The 21,861-nt window shown below is 42.6% G+C and overlaps 1 protein-coding gene across 1 annotated transcript in view; it reads left to right on the top strand.

Annotated features, from left to right (window-relative positions):
• The window catches only part of LOC311103291 (uncharacterized protein), a 48,083-nt gene extending 30,095 nt beyond the window's left edge, over positions 1-17,988 (top strand). Inside the window, 10 exon segments of the mRNA XM_084144824.1 lie at positions 3,567-3,571; positions 7,605-7,721; positions 8,035-8,119; positions 8,249-8,477; positions 8,965-9,270; positions 9,273-10,755; positions 11,048-11,221; positions 12,216-12,381; positions 14,028-14,037; positions 14,606-17,988. Of these exon segments, the coding sequence (XP_084000950.1) occupies positions 3,567-3,571; positions 7,605-7,721; positions 8,035-8,119; positions 8,249-8,477; positions 8,965-9,270; positions 9,273-10,755; positions 11,048-11,221; positions 12,216-12,381; positions 14,028-14,037; positions 14,606-15,126 (3,096 nt within the window). The 3' untranslated portion in view covers positions 15,127-17,988.
• The last annotated feature ends 3,873 nt before the right edge of the window (positions 17,989-21,861 follow it).

The raw sequence follows: 21,861 nt of genomic DNA, 5'->3' as shown, positions 1-21,861 counted from the left end.
TGATCTGAACAGGTTTAGGCTGGTCATCTAGGCTATAGCTAAGGTCAGTGGTGATTTTAGCATGTCAATCTTGGTGGGGCAAAACATAAATAAAGGGGGATGCATGCCAGCAAAGCCACTCCACAACACAACACTAAACAATACATTCATTGCACTATAACGGTGAGAAACGGTGGCCACAAACTGTCAGGGCCTACATAAAGCAGAGTCCCAACAGCAGAGTCCCAACTGCAGAGTCCCGACAGCAGAGTCCCGACAGCAGAGTCCCGACAGCAGAGTCCCGACAGCAGAGTCCCAACAGCAGAGTCCCGACAGCAGAGTCCCAACAGCAGAGTCCCAACAGCAGAGTCCCAACAGCAGAGTCCCAACAGCAGAGTCCCAACAGCTGTCCTATCATTTCTCTTCATTATTTCTCTTCATATGACAAGGATTAAAAAGGATTTGCCTGTAGATTGTCGAGCTGATTCATGATGATGACTGCTGGCTAAGATTTTGAAAGTATGATGTTGACATGATCAGTCCAATCAAAGCTACTGTAGATATAATGTGATTTGACGTCATTTTATCTGTGGCCAATGACCTTCTTGGATGGGCACTTTTAATGTAACTCTATGGCAGCACCGAAGGGGCTTGAATTTTCTAGCTCTACCCTTAGACTTGGCGGTGACGTAGTGTCCCCATGAGTGACAGAACGCTGAGCCAATCACGGCGCAGCGCTCTGTATTTTCTTCTGGCTTGCCCCACCACCACAGAAAGCACTGAGCTAGGATGAAACACCTGCATTTTGGAGCTGCCTTACTCAAGAAAACAAAAAAGAGACCATGTTTGTATGCGGCTATATTAACTCAATTATATATATATTTATTTATTTTTACATTTTTTGCAAACTGATATGTGACACGTATTACTGCCAAAATAACATGCAAAACAGGAAAGGCCACCTGCACTGAATGACGGGTCGCTGGTTGAGAGAATGCCAAGAGTGTGCAAAGCTGTCATCAAGGCAAAGGGTGGCTATTTGAAGAATCTCAAATATAAAATATATTTTGATTTGTTTAACACTTTTTTGGTTACTACATGATTCCATATGTGTTATTCCATAGTGTTGATGTCTTCACTATTATTCTACAATGTAGAAAATAGTAAAAATAAAGACAAACCCTTGAATGAGTATGTGTTCTAAAACTTTTGACCGGTAGTGTATATATATTTTGTTTACGTTGTTAGCAAACTGATATGTGACATATATTAATGCCACAATAACATGCAAAACAGGAAAGGCCACCTGCCCTGAATGACGGGTCGCCACTTGCTGAGGTATAGACCTTGATCTGCTTTACACAACAACAAAAAAACAGTTATACATTATAACCTAGCCTACTTTAAATAATAAAACATATCTTAATTGTTGCAAAAAACCTTTCTGTATAGATCACTGATCCCCCCCCAGATCAATCAAGCCTGTTTTAGCCCTTCTGTCTACATTCTCAGATATGTTTAGAAAAAAACAGATTCAAAAATAATAAATGGCCGACTTTTAATGAATACAAATAAGTGTGTGACATGGCCATGGTGAAGAGATGTCACAACTACATATTCAAGTGATTGCATTACATCACCTGACTGTTTCGATATGTCTGTTAGTAAATGTTTTGTAAGAGATAATTAATTAATGATAACAATTCACATTCAATAATTACTGTGTTAACTACAACCAACATGTTGGATCTCTGTTTAGGGGTCAGTGGTCTAAAATGAGTCTCTCTGGGGAGAGAGAGGAGGGGGGCCCTGCCTCTAAAATGAGTCTCTCTGGGGAACATGACACCAAAGATAAGAGGTGAGATGACAATTTTGTTTAAGAATTATTAAGAGTTTATTTCCTAAATGCTATTTCCACAATTTTTCACATGTGTTTTTTAATCAGAAATGGTTGCTTATGGGTATGCCCTGAATGACAGCTCCAAAGCAATTGCATGTTGCACAGGAACCACTGACTCGCTGCATGTTTCTATTATCAAGACACCTGCTGGTACCTCTTAACTGGTTAGTACAGCTCATGAGGTGTCCTAAATATCTGCCAACTAGGTGGGACGCTTATGAATAAAGAGGCTTCATGCATAGCTTTAATTTATACCCATAAGAGTAGGACTAAAATGGCTTTATTCTCAGCACTTATACGACACATTTTCTACTCTGAGACGCTTTTTGGATATGGGCCCAGATCTCAAAATATTGTAACGAGCCAGTATTAAATGAGTCTATCTGGGGAGAGAGAGGACCAATCTTACTACTCTGAGACGCTTTTTGGTTACGTGCCCAGATCTCAAAATATTGTTTTAAAAAACGATTTTCTTTTGTTTGACATAATAAAAAAAGAATATTACTAATGTACCCGACTTTAAAGACTGCTTTTAGTTTATTGTGTGGCACTGCTCATGTCCGCATTCTGAAACTGTCCGCGTCCACGTACGGTTTGGCGCCAAGCATATTGTCCAGTTACGCGCAGAGTGGTCTGAGGTGATCTTGGGGAACAACGACGGAGTTTGTTAGTGTTGAGACACCGAAGTTTATTGTTCAATTTGCTTTTTTTGCGTAATGGTCAGTGACAGTATGAGTGTAGCCAGATCCTTTTCACTCGCTATCCTTGTTTCATCTTGTGGTTCACCGGATTCACAACACTTTTATCTGATTTTATCTGTTTGCCAATGACCTTCTTGGATGGGCACTTCTAATGTAACTCTGTGTCAGCACCCAAGGGGCTTGAATTTTCTAGCTCTACCCTTAGACTTGGCGGTGACGTAGTGTCCCCATGAATGACAGAACACTGAGCGAATCACGGCACAGCACTCCGTATTTTCTTCTGGCTTGCCCCACCACCACAGAAAGCACTGAGCTAGGCTGAAACACCTGCATTTTGGAGCTGCCTTAGTCAAGAAAACAAAAAAGAGACCATGTCTTTTTGCGGCTTTATTAACTCAATGATATATATATATTTATTTATTTTTACATTTTTTGCAAACTGATATGTGACACGTATTAATGCCAAAATAACATGCAAAACAGGAAAGGCCACCTGCCCTGAATGAGGGGTCGCCACTGGCTGAGGAATAGCCTTTCTGTATAGATCACTGATCCCCCCCAGATCAATCAAGCCTGTTTTAGCCCTTCTGTCTACATTCTCAGATACGTTTAGAAAAGAACAGATTCAAAAATAATAAATGGCAGACTTTTAATGAATACAAATAAGTGTGAGACATGGCCTTGTGTTGCTGCACTGTCTATAACACTGTCTTGACAGTTACCATGGAGAAGAGATGTCACAACTACATATTCATGTGATTGCATTAAATCACCTGACTGTTTCGATATGTCTGTTAGTAGATGTTTTATAAGAGATCATTAATAAATGATAACAATTTACATTCAAGAATTACTGTGTTAGCTACAGCCAACATGTTGGATCTCTGTTTAGGGGTCAGTGGTCTAAAATGAGTCTCTCTGGGGAGAGAGAGGAGGGGGGCCCTGCCTCTAAAATGAGTCTCTCTGGGGAACATGACACCAAAGCTAAGAGGTGAGATGACAATTTTGTTTAAGAATTATTAAGAGTTTATTTCCTAAATGCTATTTCCACAATTTTTCACGTGTTTTTTAATCAGAAATGGTTGCTTATAGGTACCTTCAATATTACTGTTCTCAGATGTTTAATTAATAGATTTTAGATGTATATCATTATTATTATTTTTTATTGCAAAACGCTATATATCCATTGTTTAGCTGAAATTGAATGTTCGTATCCTGTATATTTGACTGTATTATCTGGTTGTCTCACCTAGCTATCTTAAGATGAATGCACTTACTGTAAATCACTCTGGGTAAGAGCATCTGCTAGACAGGTGGGGCTCTGCCCTGAATGACAGGTCACCACTGCTCCAAAGCAATTACATGTGGCACAGGAACCACTGACTCGCTGCATGTTTCTATTATCAAGACACTTGCTGGTACCTCTTAACTGGTTAGGACAGCTCATGAGGTGTCCTAAATATCTGCCAACTAGGTGGGACACTTATGAATAAAGAGACTTCATGCATAGCTTTAATTTATACCCATAAGAGTAGGACTAAAATGGCTTTATTCTCAGCACTTATACGACACATTTTCTACTCTGAGACGCTTTTTGGATATGGGCCCAGATCTCAAAATATTGTAACGACCCAGTATTAAATGAGTCTGTCTGGGGAGAGAGAGGACCAATTTTTCTACTCTGAGACACTTTTTGGATACGTGCCCAGATCTCAAAATCTTGTTTTAAAAAACGATTTTCTTTTGTTTGACATAATAAATATTTATTACTAATGTACCCAACTTTAAAGACTGCTTTTAGTTTATTGTGTTGCTCTGCTCATGTCCGCGTTCTGGAACTGTCCGCGTCCCCGTACAGAACTGTCCGCGTCCACGTACGGTTTGGCGCCAAGCATATTGTCCAGTTACGCGCAGAGTGGTCTGAGGTGATGTTGGGGAACAACGACGGAGTTCGTTACAATGTTGAGACACCGAAGTTTATTGTTCAATTTGCTTTTTGCGTAATGGTCAGTGACAGTATGAGTGTAGCCAGATCCTTTTCACTCGCTAGTCTTGTTTAATTGTGTGGTTCACCGGATTCGTCATCATCCTCGAGACGAGGGACAGACGAACGACCTGCTAGCTATCCAAGCTAGTCGGTACAGCTAGCTAAGCTAGCTACTCTTTACCAGCAGCATCCTAGTTATCCTAGCTACCACTACATCATCACCGGCTGCCTGCATTTCTTGTGGACCGATGGAGCTCCCGGGTTGTTTCTTCCACCTGTTAAATACCGTGGAGGGCTTCTCCCTCTCTCGTTGACGGATGCTGGCTACCTACCATCCCTCTGTCCGGTTCTCCTCTCTTCACTAGATGGATTTTAACTTTAGTGTTTAACCCCTCTGTGTCCAAGGACTGAACCTTTTGAATATTATTTTCGGGGCGCCTCAAGTTACATTTTTTACAACGTTTATTTCTGATAAAATTAGTTCATTGCATCCGCCATGGAGCCCAGTTTCATAATATTACCTTCTGTCCCTGGTTATGAAGTAATCGAGAAAAAAACAGGCCTTATTTTATGGTATTTTTCACCCTACCAGCTCCTATTAATTCTATTGAGCTCCGTGACACCGACTCGCCTTCAGAACGTTCTATTCCCAGCCCATTGTTCTGCGTCACAATGCCAGCTTCACTATTGTTATCAATGAGACCTGCCTGCGTTAACCCTGTTGGTTTACCTCAGATAACTTATTATTAACAAGGTTACGGCTACTTGGTGAGCGTTAACCCTGTAGGTTTACCTCAGGTAACTTATTATTAACAAGGTTATGGCTACTTGGTGCGCGATTACTGTTCACCTGCGTACACGTTGTGGTCACCCATAGTGTTAACGATGTCTGGCGGATAGCCATCAAACATTAAACATTTTCTGGTCATGGTTAACCATATTTATTTTAAGAAAAAAGTGTACAATCTTAACAAAACGTATGTCCCTGACCTCTTTTTCATGATGTGGCGATTTAAACAGCCGGAATATTTTTTTAAATTAAGAAATAACCATTTGTTTGACGACTTGTTTCTAAATGGCTGCTGGGTAATTTGATATGCATTGAAATCTTCGTTCGTAGGGATCGAATTGAGCAAATGCTACACAGGTTCACTGAGTTGCAAACCAAATGGGTATAATGGGGTGATTGTTGTCTAATCGGGTGGTCTAGCTAATGGATTTGTATTACTGATGCAGTTGTTACCTCAGATTATGAGCCTAGCAAGTGTCATGAGTGAGTTCTGTAGTACCCACATACGGCCACAAGGAGGAGCAAGAGTGCTATAAACCCATACTGTTTTTTGCCATATAAACCCTAACAATGTCACGTTCGTTTAAGGACGGGTCAGACCTAGGCGCAGCGTGAAATGCGTACATGTTTATTTAACTTAAACTTAAACTTAACGTTTATCTGATAAACACACGAACAAAACAACAAACCAACGAAACGTGAAGTCCTAAGGCTAAACACACAACAAGCCACGGAACAAGATCCCACAACTACTAGCTGCAACGAGCGAAAGCTGTCTCTGATTGGGAATCACACCCTGACTCAACATATAAGAGTCCGCTGAGTCAGGGCGTGACAAACAATCAATCAAATGTATTTATAAAGCCCTTTTTACACCAGCAGATGTCACAAAGTGCTATACAAAAACTCTTACCCTACTTATAACCTATTTTAGCCATAACCCTAACCCCTAATTCTAGGGTAGGGTAGCCTAGAACACTTTTAGAAACTATTTTAGTAATAATATTATGGTAGTAAATACAATTATTGTATTAAATAGCGTTTGTATTATTTTGTTAATCAAAACCTGTCAACACATTTTGCTTTTTTTGTAGTTATTTCATTATATGTATAATTGCAAGACAGAACACTTGATAAACAAGACATTCAATTTATTTTTCAAATGTGAACTGGGTGACCTAGTAACCTCTATGTGAAAGTCCAGCAATTGGCGTGGGACAGGTGGGGCAGGTTTGAGACTGATCTAAGGAATTAACAAGAAAAATACACTTTATTTCTCAGCTTGCCTCACCAATGTCTGTATGTAATTTAATAACTTTTAATTGCTAAATATTTCCAATAGATGGCAGCATAAGACCACGAAGCATCAGTTATAGGCTACAAGCAGCAATATGATTGACATAAAATAGCATGCAACCAAAGACTATATGTCCCATGATTATCTAAAATTACTTTACTTTAGCTAGCTATATATCTCGTATTAGGCCTGTGATGCTTTTGGAAGAGCAATTAAATAGTGACTATAGCAGGTGTTGAACCCCTGGTAAATAATCACTAGTCAGATGCTCCAACCTCAACCCTAGTATACATGCATTGTTAAATATCTAATATATCGATTAAACAACCTTGGAATAGATAAGACAAGAGTGCGTCTTCCAGCCCACCAATGAATTACATCATGCAACCCTCCCGGTTAGCAAATGTACCTCAACAGGCTTGAGCTAGAAGGCAGAGTGCTTGCTGCTGGTTGATGAATCTGACAATGAATGTACTAGGAAAATATATTTTTCTCAACCAGAGGTGACTAAATTAATGTTCAGGCTTATTGATAATCGTTATAGTAATGAAGTATAATTTCAAAACATGAGCATAAAACAGGTAATAATAAACATGAATCATCATTATATTATTTCACAGTAATCTGTTAAATGCTTTTTCAGTCGTTCCTCTTGCATTAGCAGTGTGGAAAGGGACAGTAAAAAGTGTGTGCAGGAGTTTTCTTATGAGGGGGAGTGGTGGTGTATCCAGGGAGAAAGCTAAACTGATCTTCTGAAATTTCATTCGTGGTTTTATGCTACCATCTATTGGAATTATTTAGCAACTGCAGTAGTACTCAATAAAGTATATCCTTACTAAAGTAGGAATTACTCAGAATTGCAAAATATGACATTTTCTAGTTCACTCTTGTTTCCCCATCTGAGCTCAGAGTAGATGAGAGACGTAATGTTTGTCTCTGTTGTGTTGAAGCCCAATCAAGCAGGAGAGACCAGCCTCCCCTGTACCCAGCTGTGTGTCCATGAAGAGTGACCAGTCTATGATTGAACCTATAGTGTTTAGAGTGGGAGACTTTTCTACTGAACAAAGGTAAGAAGAACTCATGGGTCATGGTCAGTGAGTTAAACAACACTGTCTCTAGTCATTTCTCCTCTCCCAATTTCCCATTTATTTTGGTTGTTTTCATAATCCATAGGCTAATCATTTTTTAAATTTTCATAGTCCTGAAACAAAATTAAACTAACAACATTCCCTCCCTGTGTGTGTGTGTGTGTGTGTGTGTGTGTGTGTGTGTGTGTGTGTGTGTGTGTGTGTGTGTGTGTGTGTGTGTGTGTGTGTGTGTATGTGTGTGTGTGTGTGCACTCCCTGGATGAGGAGATGTAATCTCATGTTTTGTCCACAGAAACCAACAGGAGAGATCAGAGTCAGAGATTCTCAGTGGTCAGTCTTCCCAGAGTCATCAAACAGACCTGGCCTCCATATTCAGTGTATGTGGTCCTGTGATGTACATTTGTCTTTGTTTACCTCAAGTAAGGTTGATCTGTCAATCATTCATTAATGTGTTAATGAGAAAGCATTTAGTCTCTTGCTTAACTTATTTACTTGATTTATTTCAGTTGCTTGAAGAGAATATTATGACATTTGTGAAGAACGAGCTGAAGAGGTTAAAGAGGATTCTTAGTACAGAACTCCCAGAAGGCTTTGAGAGTCAGAAGCAGGATAAGGAAGTGGTGGATGCTGAAGATGAGAAGCAGGAGAGCAGTGCCAGAGAGGGGGCTCTGAAGATCACACTGCACGTCCTGAGGAAAATGAACCAGAAGGAGCTTGCTGACACACTGGAGAAAAGTAAGAGCTGTCTGCCTCATGTTGAATGCTGTTTTAGAACATTTAAAAGCTGTAGCTAAAGTACAGCTAAAGTAGCTGTGTAACTCAATGATATTGTAGCAGCCTTAACACAACACCTAGTGACCTCATCAAGTAGCAGCAGGGATGTGTTGTGTTGATTAATTGAGAGAGAGAGAGAGAGAGAGAGAGAGAGAGAGAGAGAGAGAGAGAGAGAGAGAGAGAGAGAGAGAGAGAGAGAGAGAGAGAGAGAGAGAGAGAGAGAGAGAGAGAGAGAGAGAGAGAGAGAGAGAGAGATAAAACCAATAATTATATAATCAGTCACACCAGTCTGTAATGCATTATGAAAACATTTACACATTTATACAGTCAGTTAAGCGAATAAATTATTATAATTTAAAATGTATAAAAAATGTATAACAGTCCTAGAATACTGTAGGCATTAAAACAGATGTAATATTAATATCCTCTGTGTTATTTCTTCATTCAGATGACCTTGCTGTGATTTGCCAACGTGAACTCAAATCTAATCTAAAGAAGAAGTTTCAATGTGTATTTGAGGGGATCGCTAAACAAGGAAACCCAATACTTCTCAATAAGATCTACACAGAGCTCTACATCACAGAGGGTGGAACAGGAGAGGTCAATAATGAACATGAGCTGAGACAGATTGAGACAACAACCAGGAAACAAGCAGGACCAGAGACTGCAATCAAATGTAACGACATCTTCAAACCCTTAACTGGACAAGACAAACTTATCAGAACTGTGCTGACAAAGGGAGTCGCTGGCATTGGAAAACAATCTCTGTGCAGAAGTTCATTCTGGACTGGGCTGAAGGAAAAGCAAATCAGGATGTCCAATTTGTATTTTCATTCCCTTTTCGGGAGCTGAATTTGATGAAAAAGGAAAAACACACTTTGATTGAACTTCTCAATCACTTCTCAATGGAAACCAAAGAATCAAGAATCTCCAACTACGACAAGTACAAAATTCTGTTCATCTTTGATGGTCTGGATGAGTGCCGACTGCCCCTAGACTTCCAGAAGAACAAGATCTGTTGTGACGTCACAGAGTCAACCTCAGTGGATGTTCTGCTGACAAATCTCATCAAGGGAAATCTGCTTCCCTCTGCTCTCCTCTGGGTAACTACCCGACCTGCAGCAGCCAATAAGATCCCTTCAGGGTGTGTTGACCAGGTGACAGAGGTACGAGGGTTCAATGACCCACAGAAGGAGGAGTACTTCAGGAAGAGATTCAGTGATGAGGACCTGGCCAGCAGAATCATCTCACACATAAAGACATCAAGGAGCCTCCACATCATGTGCCACATTCCAGTCTTCTGTTGGATTTCTGCAATAGTCCTTGAACACATGCTGAAACATAAGAGAGAAGAGATGCCCAAGACTCTGACTGAGATGTACTCACACCTTGTGGTGTTTCATACCAAACAGAAGAATGAAAAGTATCTTGAGAAAGAAGAGACAGGTCCACACTGGAATAAAGAGAGCATTCTGTCACTGGGAAAACTGGCTTTTCAACAGCTTGTTGAGGGCAATCTGATTTTCTATAAAAAAGACCTGAAAAGGGCTGGCATTGATGTCAATGAAGCATCAGTGTACTCAGGATTGTGCACACAGATCTTTAAAGAGGAATGTGGGCTGTACCAGGAAAAGGTGTACTGCTTCGTGCATCTGAGCATTCAGGAGTTTCTGGCTGCTGTATATGTGTTCCTCTCATTCATCAACAACAATGAGAATCTAATGGCCAAACCTCAATCAATGTTCAGCTACTTTTTTGCGCAGTCCAGAGACAAGCCTGAAGTTACTGTCTACAAGAGTGCTGTGGATAAAGCCTTACAAAGTGAGACAGGAAACCTGGACCTTTTCCTCCGCTTCCTTCTGGGCCTCTCACTGGAGTCCAATCAGAAGCACTTACGAGGTCTACTGACAAAGACAAGAAGCAGCTCACAGAGCCATAGAGAAACAGTCAAGTACATCAAGGAGAAGATCAGGGAGAATCCCTCTCCAGAGAGGTGCATCAATCTGTTCCACTGTCTGAATGAACTGAATGACCATTCTCTAGTGGAGGAGATCCAAAGCTACCTGAGATCTGGAAGTCTCTCAGAAGAAGAACTGTCACCTGCACAGTGGTCAGCTCTGGTCTTTGTGTTGCTGACTTCAGAAAAGGAGCTGGATGTGTTTGACCTGAAGAAATACTCCAGATCAGAGGAAGGTCTTCTGAGGCTGCTGCCAGTGGTCAAAGCCTCCAGAGCTGCTCTGTGAGTACATAACATGACACTTAAGTACTAATCATCAGGAAGAAATATTCAGTTTAGAGAAATATATGTATTATAAAATATATATAATATATAATATTACATTGAAAAACTTACTGAATCAATGCATTGATGTTCATATTAGTATAACAATATGACCATACAATTCTAGGAGACGGAAGATACATCTATATGTTGTTTGGGAGAATAAACCAAATGTATCTGCCATTGTCCTTCTACACTACTGGTGTTAAATAAACAGTGTGTTTGTGAAATCATGATGATCTCTTTGCAGGCTGTCAGGCTGTGGAGTCACAGAGGAAGGCTGTGCTTCTCTGGTCTCAGCTCTGAAGTCAAACCCCTCACACCTGAGAGAGCTGGATCTGAGTAACAATGACCTGAAGGATTCAGGAGTGAAGCTGCTCTCTGCTGGACTGGGGAATCCCCACTGTAAACTGGAGACTCTGAGGTCAGTATTCCTGTAGTTGGTCAACAAGTGATAACTGTTCACCAGATGCACATGTGTTTACCAGGCACACATAGTCCACACCATATGTGTTTGGACAGTGAAGCTTACAGTTTTACATTTGGTGCTATGCTCCATCATTTTGGATTTGAGATAGAATGTTTCATATTAGGCAACAGTACAGAATGTCACCTTTTAATTGAGGATATTTTCATACATATCTGTTTCACTGTTTAGAAATGAAAGCACTTTATGTATATAGTTCTCCCATTTGAAAAAGTCTTAATAATTTGGACATATTCACTGATATTGTATTAAAGTAGTCATAAGTTTAGTATTTGGTCCCATATTCCTTACATGCAGTGATTACATCAAGCTTGTGATTCTACAAACTTGTTGAATGCATTTGCAGTTTGTCTTGGTTGTGTTTTGGATGATGTTTTTCCCAATAGAAACTGAATGGTGAATAATGTCCTGTCATTTTGGAGTCACTTCACTTGTATTGTCAGTAAGAATAGAATATGTTTCTGAACACTAGAAAAAAGTGCTTTAATTTCTAAATGGTGAAACGGATATGTATTAAAATACCCTCAAATAAAAGGTGACATTATCTACTGTCACCTCATATGAAACATTTAATCTTAAATCCAAAATGTTGGAGTATAGAGCCACATTTAAAATGTTAGCTTCACTGTCAAACTAGATATGGTGTGGACTGTATACTCAATACAATCTAAATCTGATACCTCACTGTCTGTCTTTTGACTGATACTGCTTTTTAAACTGGTCTGGTCAGTCTACTCAAATATTTGTACTATACATGTTTCTATCTACAAGCAATACTTTGATAATTTCTAATAATGATACATTAATTTATGAATAGATATGGCAGGTTTCAGGACACTGATGTATCTGCAAATGTAGAAAAAATATACTGCCACTATTTTCACCACCAAAGAATATCAGTGTGGTTTTAATATGATTTGACTCTTTGCAGGCTGTCAGGCTGTCTAGTCACAGAGGAAGGCTGTGCTTCTCTGGTCTCAGCTCTGAAGTCAAACCCCTCACACCTGAGAGAGCTGGACCTGAGCTACAATCACCCAGGAGACTCAGGAGTCAGACTGCTCTCTGCTGGACTGGAGGATCCACACTGCAGACTGGAGAAACTCAAGTATGTAGAGGGTTTATGTCAATGTTCATATCAGACATGTTGGAGTTATCAGGCTAGTTAAGACAAACATTCTGACCACCACTTGGACTAAGTTATATAAAGACTGTGTGTGTGTGTGTGACCAGTGTGTGTGTGTGACGTGTGTGTGTGTGTGTCCAGTGTGTGTGTGTGTGTGTGTGTCCAATGTGTGTATGTGGGTCCTTTGTGTGTGTGTGTGTGTGTGTGTGTGTGTGTGTGTGTGTGTGTGTGTGTGTGTGTGTGTGTGGGTCCTGTGTGTATGTATGTGGGTGTGTGTGTGTGTGTGTCCAGTGTGTGTGTGTGTGTGTGTGTGGGTCCAGTGTGTGTGTGTTTGTCCAGTGTGTGTGTGTGTGTGTCCAGTGTGTGTGTGTGTGTGTGTGTGTGTGTGTGTGTGTGTGTGTGTGTGTCCAATGTGTGTATGTGGGTCCTTTGTGTGTGTGTGTGTGTGTGTGTGTTGGTCCTGTGTGTATGTATGTGTGTGTGTGTGTTTGTGTGTGTGTGTCCAGTGTGTGTGTGTCCAGTGTGTGTGGGTCCAGTGTGTGTGTGTTTGTCCACTGTGTGTGTGTGTCCAGTGTGTGTGTGTGTGTGTGTGTGTGGGTCCAGTGTGGTGTGTCCAGTGTGTGTCTGTACAGTACACACACTGGACAAACACACAAACACTGGACACACACACACACTGGGGTCACACACACACACACACACACACTGGACACACACAAACAATGGATACACACACACACACACACACACACACACACACACACACACACACACTGGACACGCACTCACTCACAATGGACACACACTGGACACACACACATACACACTGGACACACACTGGACACACACACACAAACACTGGACACACAAACACTGAACACACACACACACACACACTGGACACACACTCAGGACACACACACACACAAAAAGGAAACACACACTGGATACACACACACTGGACACACACACACACACACAAACACACACACGCTGGACACACACACACACACACTGGACACACACATATACAAACACTGGACACACACAAAAACACACACACACTGGGGTCACACACACACACACATACACACACACACTGGACACACACACACACACTGGACACACACACACACACACTGGACACGCATTCACTCACAATGGACACACACTGGACACACACACACACACACACTGGCCCCACACACACACAAAAAGGAAACACACACTGGACACACACACACTGGACACACACTGGACACACACACACACACACACACGCTTGACACATACCCACAAAGGACACACACACACACACACTGGACACACACACACTGGCCTCACACAAAAAACATTAACACACACAGAGTGGACACACACATACACACTGACTGTGTGTGAGTGTGTGTATGTGTGTGTGTGTGTGTGTGTGTGTGTGTGTGTGTGTGTGTGTGTGTGTGTGTGTGTGTGTGTGTGTGTGTGTGTGTGTGTGTGTGTGTGTGTGTGTGTGTGTGTGTGTGTGTGTGTGTGTGAGTTCAGGTGTATCACCCAATGACTGTCTGTTCTTCTGCTTACCGCTACAGTGTGGAACATGGTGGAGAGAACACAATGAAACCTGGACTTAGAAAATGTGAGTGTTGACTGCTGTGAAGAATATGACTAAGAATAAGTCTTAATTCAAGTGAAGTCAAAGTCAAAGACCACCATCATTACTTACTTTGTCATATTAAATATCAGCTGTAGTTCTACAGAAGCACAAATCAGGGACACCAAAGTTTACAAAGAGTTGCTTTGACAATGTGTGTGTCTGTGTGTGTGTGTGTGGCGTGTTCGTGTTACTTTAGAAATGTGTGTGTGTGTTCATGCATGCATGAAGGTGTGTGTGTGTGTGTGTGTGTTCAGTGTGTGTGTGTGTTCAGGATGATGATGATTTGTAATATTGTGTGTGTGTGTGTGTTCAGGATGTGTGTGTGTGTTTGTGTGTGTGTGTGTGTGTCTGTGTGTGTAATTAATGGGAATAAGTGTGTTTTATATTACCATACAGTATAACATATGATCATTCAACAAGTCTCAAGTTACCTTAACTTCTCCTTTTGATACCTAGAAACATCTATATTAAATGAATTAGTGAAAAGTGAGTTAAAATTCTAATGTGAATGATGATGATTTCTAATATTGTGTCTGGTTTCATCCATCAGATGTCTGTGATCTCACACTGGACCCAAACACAGTAAACAGACTCCTCTCTCTGTCTGAGGAGAACAGAAAGGTGACATGTAGGAGAGAGAAGCAGCCGTATCCTGATCACCCAGAGAGATTTGAGGACTGGGAACAGGTGCTGTGTAGAGAGGGTCTGACTGGGCGCTGTTACTGGGAGGTAGAGTGGAGTGGGGAATGGGCTTATATTGGAGTGACATATAAAGGAATCAGCAGGAGAGGAGGGGGTAATGACTGTGTGATTGGATGGAATGACAAGTCCTGGAGTCTGTTCTGCTCTGACAACAGTTACTCTGCCTGTCACAATAATAAGTTCACTCCCATAGACGTCCCCTCCTCCAGCTCCCACAGAGTAGGAGTGTATCTGGACTGGCCAGCCGGCACTCTGTCCTTCTACAGAGTCTCCTCTGACACACTGACCCACCTGAACACATTCCACTCCACATTCACTGAGCCCCTCTATCCAGGGTTTAGGGTTTGGGACTCGGTGTCCCTATGTTAAATACGCACTGGACACTGTACACACACACACACACACTAGACACACACACACACACATACACTGGACACACAAGCACACATACACTGGACACACACACACACACACACTGACACACTGGACACACACACACACACTGGACACTCACACACACACACTGGACACACACACACACACACACACACACTGAACAAACACACTGAACACACACACACACACACACTGGACACACACAAACACACACACACAATGGACAAACACACAAACTGGACACACACACACACACACACACACTAGACACACAAACACACACACACACTACACACACACACTGGACACACACACACACACACACCGGACAAACACACACTGGACACACTCATACTGGACACACACACACACACACTGGACACACACACACACGCACACACACACACTGGACACACACACACACACTGGACACACACACACGCTCTGGACACACACACACACACACTGGACACACACACACACACACACACTGGACACACACACACAAACACACTGGACACACACACACAGACACACTGGACACACACACACAGGACACAGTGGACACACACACTGGACTCAAACACATACTGGACACACACACTGGACACACACACACACACACACTGGACACACAAACAAACACACACACTGGACAAACACACACACACTGGACACACACACACTGGACACACACACACACACTGGACACACACACATTGGACACACACACACACACACACACACACACACACACACTGGACACACACACACGCAGGACAAACACACACACACACATATACTGGACACGCACACACACACACACATACACACACTAAACACAGACACACTGAACACACACACTAAACACCACCACACAAACACACTGAACACTCACACACACACACACACTGGACACACACACACAAACACACACTGTGAACACACATACACACACTAGACACACAAACACACTGAACACACACACACACACACACTGGACACACACACACACACACACTGGACACACACACACACACACACACACACTGGACACACGCACACACACACTGGACACACACACACACTGGACACACACACACACACACACTGGACACACACACACATACACACTGGACACACACACACACACACACTGGACACACACACACACACACACTGGACACACACACACACACTGAACACACACACACTGGACACGCACACTGGACACACATACACACACACACACACACTGGACACACACACAAACACACACACTGGACAAACACACACACACTGGACACACACACACTGGACAGACTCACACTGTACACACACACACACACACTGGACACACAAACGCAGGACAAACACACACACACACCGGACACACACACACACACACACACAAACACACTGGACACACACACACACACACACACAATAGACACACACACACTGCACACACACACACTGAACACACACACACACACACACACTGGACACACACACACACACACACACACACACACTGGACACACACACTGGACACACACACACACACACATACACACACACACACACTAGACAAACACACACACACACTGGACACACACACACACACACCGGACAAACACACACTGGACACACTCACACTGGACACACACACACACACACTGGACACACACACACTGAACACACACACGCTGAAGACACACACACACACACAGTGGACACACACAAAGACACACACACACACACACTGGACAAACACACACACTGGACACACACACACACACACACACACACACACACACTAGACACACACACACACTGTACACACACACACACACTGGACACACACACACACACCGGACAAACACACACTGGACACACTCACACTGGACACACACACACACACTGGACACACACACACACACCGGACAAACACACACTGGACACACTCATACTGGACACACACACACACACTGGGCACACACACACACACACACACATGCACACACACACACTGAACACACACACACTGGACACACACACTGGACAAACACACACACACACACTGGACACACACACACACACACACTGGACACACACACACACACACTGGACACACACACACACACACACACACACACTGAACACACACACACTGGACACACACACTGGACACACACAAACACACATACACACACTGGACACACACACAAACACACACACTGGACACACACACACACACTGGACACACACACACACTGGACAGACTCACACTGGACACACACACACTTGACACACTCACACACACTGGACACACAGTGGACACACACACTGGACATATTTCCATGTTTTGGATTTTTATGAAAGGAAATCCCATATAGCCCACTGGACAGGACTTTGCTATGGCATCTTCTGTTTGGGTGTCTCAGGTCAGGTCTGAGCCATGATCAGAATGTGTCTCTGTGTCTATTTCCAGCCCTGCCATTTCTACCTGTCCTGATCTAGTGTTTCACCCCTGACCTCCTCACACCGTCTCACTCCATGTCTGCTTTTAGCTCCCACCTCTACTTCACTGTGTTATAATGGACCTTATGCTTGTTATGTCACCTCTGTAACCAGTTATCAAACATACTGACCTTTCTGACCCTATCCCATGGCCCTACTTTCTACAACTGAACATTTAAATTCCTCTATGAGTTTTGTTTCGTGTCCATTTACTTATCTATGTATTTGTTGTATATTGGGGTTGTGCTGCAGAACATCATGGGGGTTTGTATGTGTTGAGATGATCACGTTCCAGATAAATGGTTGAACTGATTCCTGTCTCCTGTCTCATCATTATTGAATTGTTATACAGACGTGGTTATGAAACCCACGAGACATAACAAAAGATTGGCAATGAGTAAGTCTGAATCTACAGGAACTATTCTGTCTGGAAGAAGTGGGATTTTACAACTGTTTAAAACTGTTATTTTCTGTGGTCCAGAATAGGCTAATGTTAGCACAGTGTATTGCTAGCAGAGGCAAGTGCATAGTCGAGCTAGCTAAGAAAGAGTGTTAACATCGTCATGACGTCAGAAAAGGACTGGAGACGGACGTCGGAACGGGAAAACAACTTGATTAAAAAGGGGGAATATACATTGATTGAAGGAAAGGACATTTATTCAACTGTGAAGACAAACCTTTTAATTAAATCTGCTATATGAGCGAACTTAGGAGGAAACGTCAGTGAGTGAAGTGAATGAAGATCACATGACTGAGGAAAATATTGCTTTGGTTGAGGACAATATTAAAGTGAGTGACAATCAGGAACTTATTGAGATACGAAAATGTTTTGGAATTGTTGGAAACATTGGACAGTTTGATGAAAGTATTGAGCACTGGAGCTCATATACAGAACATTTTGAATATTTTGTTCTTGTAAATGACATGGATGAGGACAACATTTTGCCTACATTTTAGTTTTAGTGTAATGGGGCCAAAGACATTTAATTTACTAGGCAGCCTGCTACAGCCAGTCAGAAGAGGTAATAAGACGTATGGGGATATTGTGGAGATACTTAAAGGACATTTTTCACCAGAACCACTAGTTAATGCTGAACGGTTCAGGTTCCACAGGAGACATCAGGAAGAGGGAGAATCAGTAACAATGTTTGCTGCTGCATTAAAGAAACTACCAGAACACTGAGTTTAATGCTGTTCTAAATGACATCATTAGAGACAGACTAGTATGTGGGCTACGGAGTGAAGCTACACAAAAGAGACTGTTGACTGAAAGTCGTCTGTCCTTGGCAAAGGACATTGAAATCAGTGTGTCCATGGAACTAGCTGCTAAAGAGGCTCACCAGTTGAGTTCATCAGGAACTTAGTGGGTTCATCTAACAATCCTAATCACCAGCTGATACATTTTAATCTCATACACAGGGTATACCTTCCACCTAGAAAACATCATTTTATAGAAATCACAACCGCTCCTCTGTGTGATCTATGTAATCAAGGTGCCTTGGGCTCCTTTAATTATATGTACTGGGAGTGACCAGGGGACATGTTTTGGAAAGAGGTATCCTCATACCTTGTTCCCCCAAACTGTTATTACTGAATGATAATTCACCACTGTCATTACAGCAAAGACGTATAATGTTGTCAGGTTGGACAGCAGCTAAAAAGATGTTGGAACTAAGATGGCAACCACCACACCTCATTGGATCAGCACTTTTATAGATATCATTTATTTAGAACTATCCACTGCTAGGATCCATGGGGCTAGCCAAACAACACATTTTGTATATGTGGTTTATTATAATTGTATTTATCTGCAATAACTAGTTTCCATAATATACTAATATATATTTTAACAGTATTGTGTCTCTAGTTGTATAAACATTCCTGCTGCTATTTGTTCTTGTCTGTGTTCCTTTCAAATAAATAAAAAGTTGATCACAGAGTTTCAACTGAAAATCAGAGACCGGGAAATCAAGTCACATGCTTCCACTGTGGCAATGTCACAGTTTCAGCCGAGGCTGCTCCTCCTCCTTGCTTCGGCGTTCGTCGTCGCCGGAGTACTAGCTGCCACCGTTTGATGTTTTCGATGTTTGTTTTGTCATGTCTAGTTAAGTGCACCTGTTTCGTATTCTGTCATGATTATGTCACCTATAAGTTTCCCTGTGTTATGTTTTGTAGTTGTGTGTTATTGTCCGCCTGTCGTTTGTTTCGAGGTTCGGTACTTTTGTTTGTGAGTGTTTTTACGCATTTCGCGTATTAGTTCGCCTCCGGTGTTTTCGAGGCCATTTAATTAGTATTTGTTCAAGTATTTCAGTAAAGTCATTTTGACTAATCCTCTGTGTCCTGCGCCTGACTTCACCACCGCATCCACATCAGTACCGTGACAGTGGTACCCCGTCAGAACCCAAAATAATTACTTATTTTATGCAAATGTTTGTAAACAACATAAACATCAACACTGTATAGCATCAAAACGTGGTTTAAACTATAATGTTGATATCGTGGATGGTCAGTCCTTGCATCCATAGCTCTGTCTATACATTGAGAGAGGATACATTTATCCAGCTACTTCCCTCAGCTTTTTACCGAAACGGGTGTGGAGTAGCTTTGTTATTGTTTCAATTGCTGATTGCCGCGTTAAGCTTGGGATTGAAGGGAAACTAAACTGACCTGGGTCTACTATCTGTTTTAGACCAGCCAGATTGCTCAAGATTGATTTCTAAACTGGACGTCTGTCCATGTCATGAGGAAGTCAGGAAATGCCTTCAAAACCGACCACTAGGGGCAACAGCGAGCGTTATTACCACCAAGTAGATTTGGGTTTTGCTAAGGTTATGTAATCCCATGACTCTGGATCAAAAGGTTGCGTGTTCAATCCCAGTTGCAGACACTCATTATTATTTTTTTACCCTACCCCAAACCTTAACCCTTAACCTTGACCCTTAACTTTTAAATTTGACGTTTGGAGCAACTTCGAAATTTGAAGTTTAGAGAAAAGTGCAAAAATGTCTAATTCTGCAGTGAGACTGTGAGAGCTCATTGAGACACCTGGGTAGGAAGGCTCAGGAAGGCAAAGGGAATGTCTCAGATAAAAATGCTTTAGGCATTAATTCTGACTGGTTAAGGTAAGGGTTAAGGTTTTGGGATAGGTTTAAACTAGCACTGAGATTGAACTCGCGATCCTCGAAGCCATAGCTCGCGGCTTAACACCGTAGCAAGCTGCGAACCTACTAGATAGAAAATAGGTGTTCACGTTTGCCCCTAGTGGACAGTATTGAAGGCATCTCCCTACTAGATAGTAATAGGTGTTCACGTTTGCCCCTAGTGGACAGTATTGAAGGCATCTCCCGGCATCCTGGGACCTGGACAAACGTTTAATACTGCAGTGGATCTGGTGTGACCTGGCTGCTCAACTAAAGAGGTCAGATGGTCTACATCGTATATATTTAGATCTAATCGTTTCATAACATCATACTGCCCTAGCAGGGAAGACAGGAAGAGGAGGGGGAGGAGGAGGAGGAGGAGGAGGAGGAGGAAGAATATTAGGAAGAGGAGGAGGAGGGGGAGGAGGAGGAGGAGGAGGAGGAGGAAGAGGGGGAGGAGGAGGAGGAGGAGGAAGAAGAAGAGGGGGAGGGGGAGGAGGAGGAGGAGGAAGAATATTAGGAGAGGAGGAGGAGGAGGAGGAGGAGGAGGAAGAGGGGGAGGAGGAGGAGGAGGAGGAGGAGAGAGGAAGAAGAAGAGGGGGAGGAGGAGGAGGAGGAGGAGGAGAAGGGGGAGGAGGAGGAGGAAGAACATTAGGAAGAGGAGGAAGAGAGGAGGAGGAGGAGGAGGAGGAAGAGGGGGAGGAGGAGGAGGAGGAAGAACATTAGGAAGAGGAGGAGGAGGAGGAGGAGAGGAGGAAGAATATTAGGAAGAGGAGGAAGAGGAGGAGGAGGAGGAGGAAGAGGGGGAGGAGGAAGAGGAGGAAGAACATTAGGAAGAGGAGAGGAGGAGGAGAAGGAGGAGGAGGAAGAATATTAGGAGAGGAGGAAGAGGAGGAGGAAGAGGGGGAGGAGGAGGAGGAAGAACATTAGGAAGAGGAGGAGGAGGAGGAGGAGGAGGAGGATGAGGGGGAGGGGGAGGAGTGGGAGGAGGGGGAGGAGGGGGAGGAGGGTAAAAGGCATTAGTCCCCGTCCAGTGCCGATAACT

This window comes from Coregonus lavaretus (assembly GCF_964263955.1).
Source record: "Coregonus lavaretus genome assembly, chromosome: 28".
Taxonomy (NCBI): domain Eukaryota; kingdom Metazoa; phylum Chordata; class Actinopteri; order Salmoniformes; family Salmonidae; genus Coregonus; species Coregonus lavaretus.
This window is presented reverse-complemented; position numbering and strand designations above follow the sequence as displayed.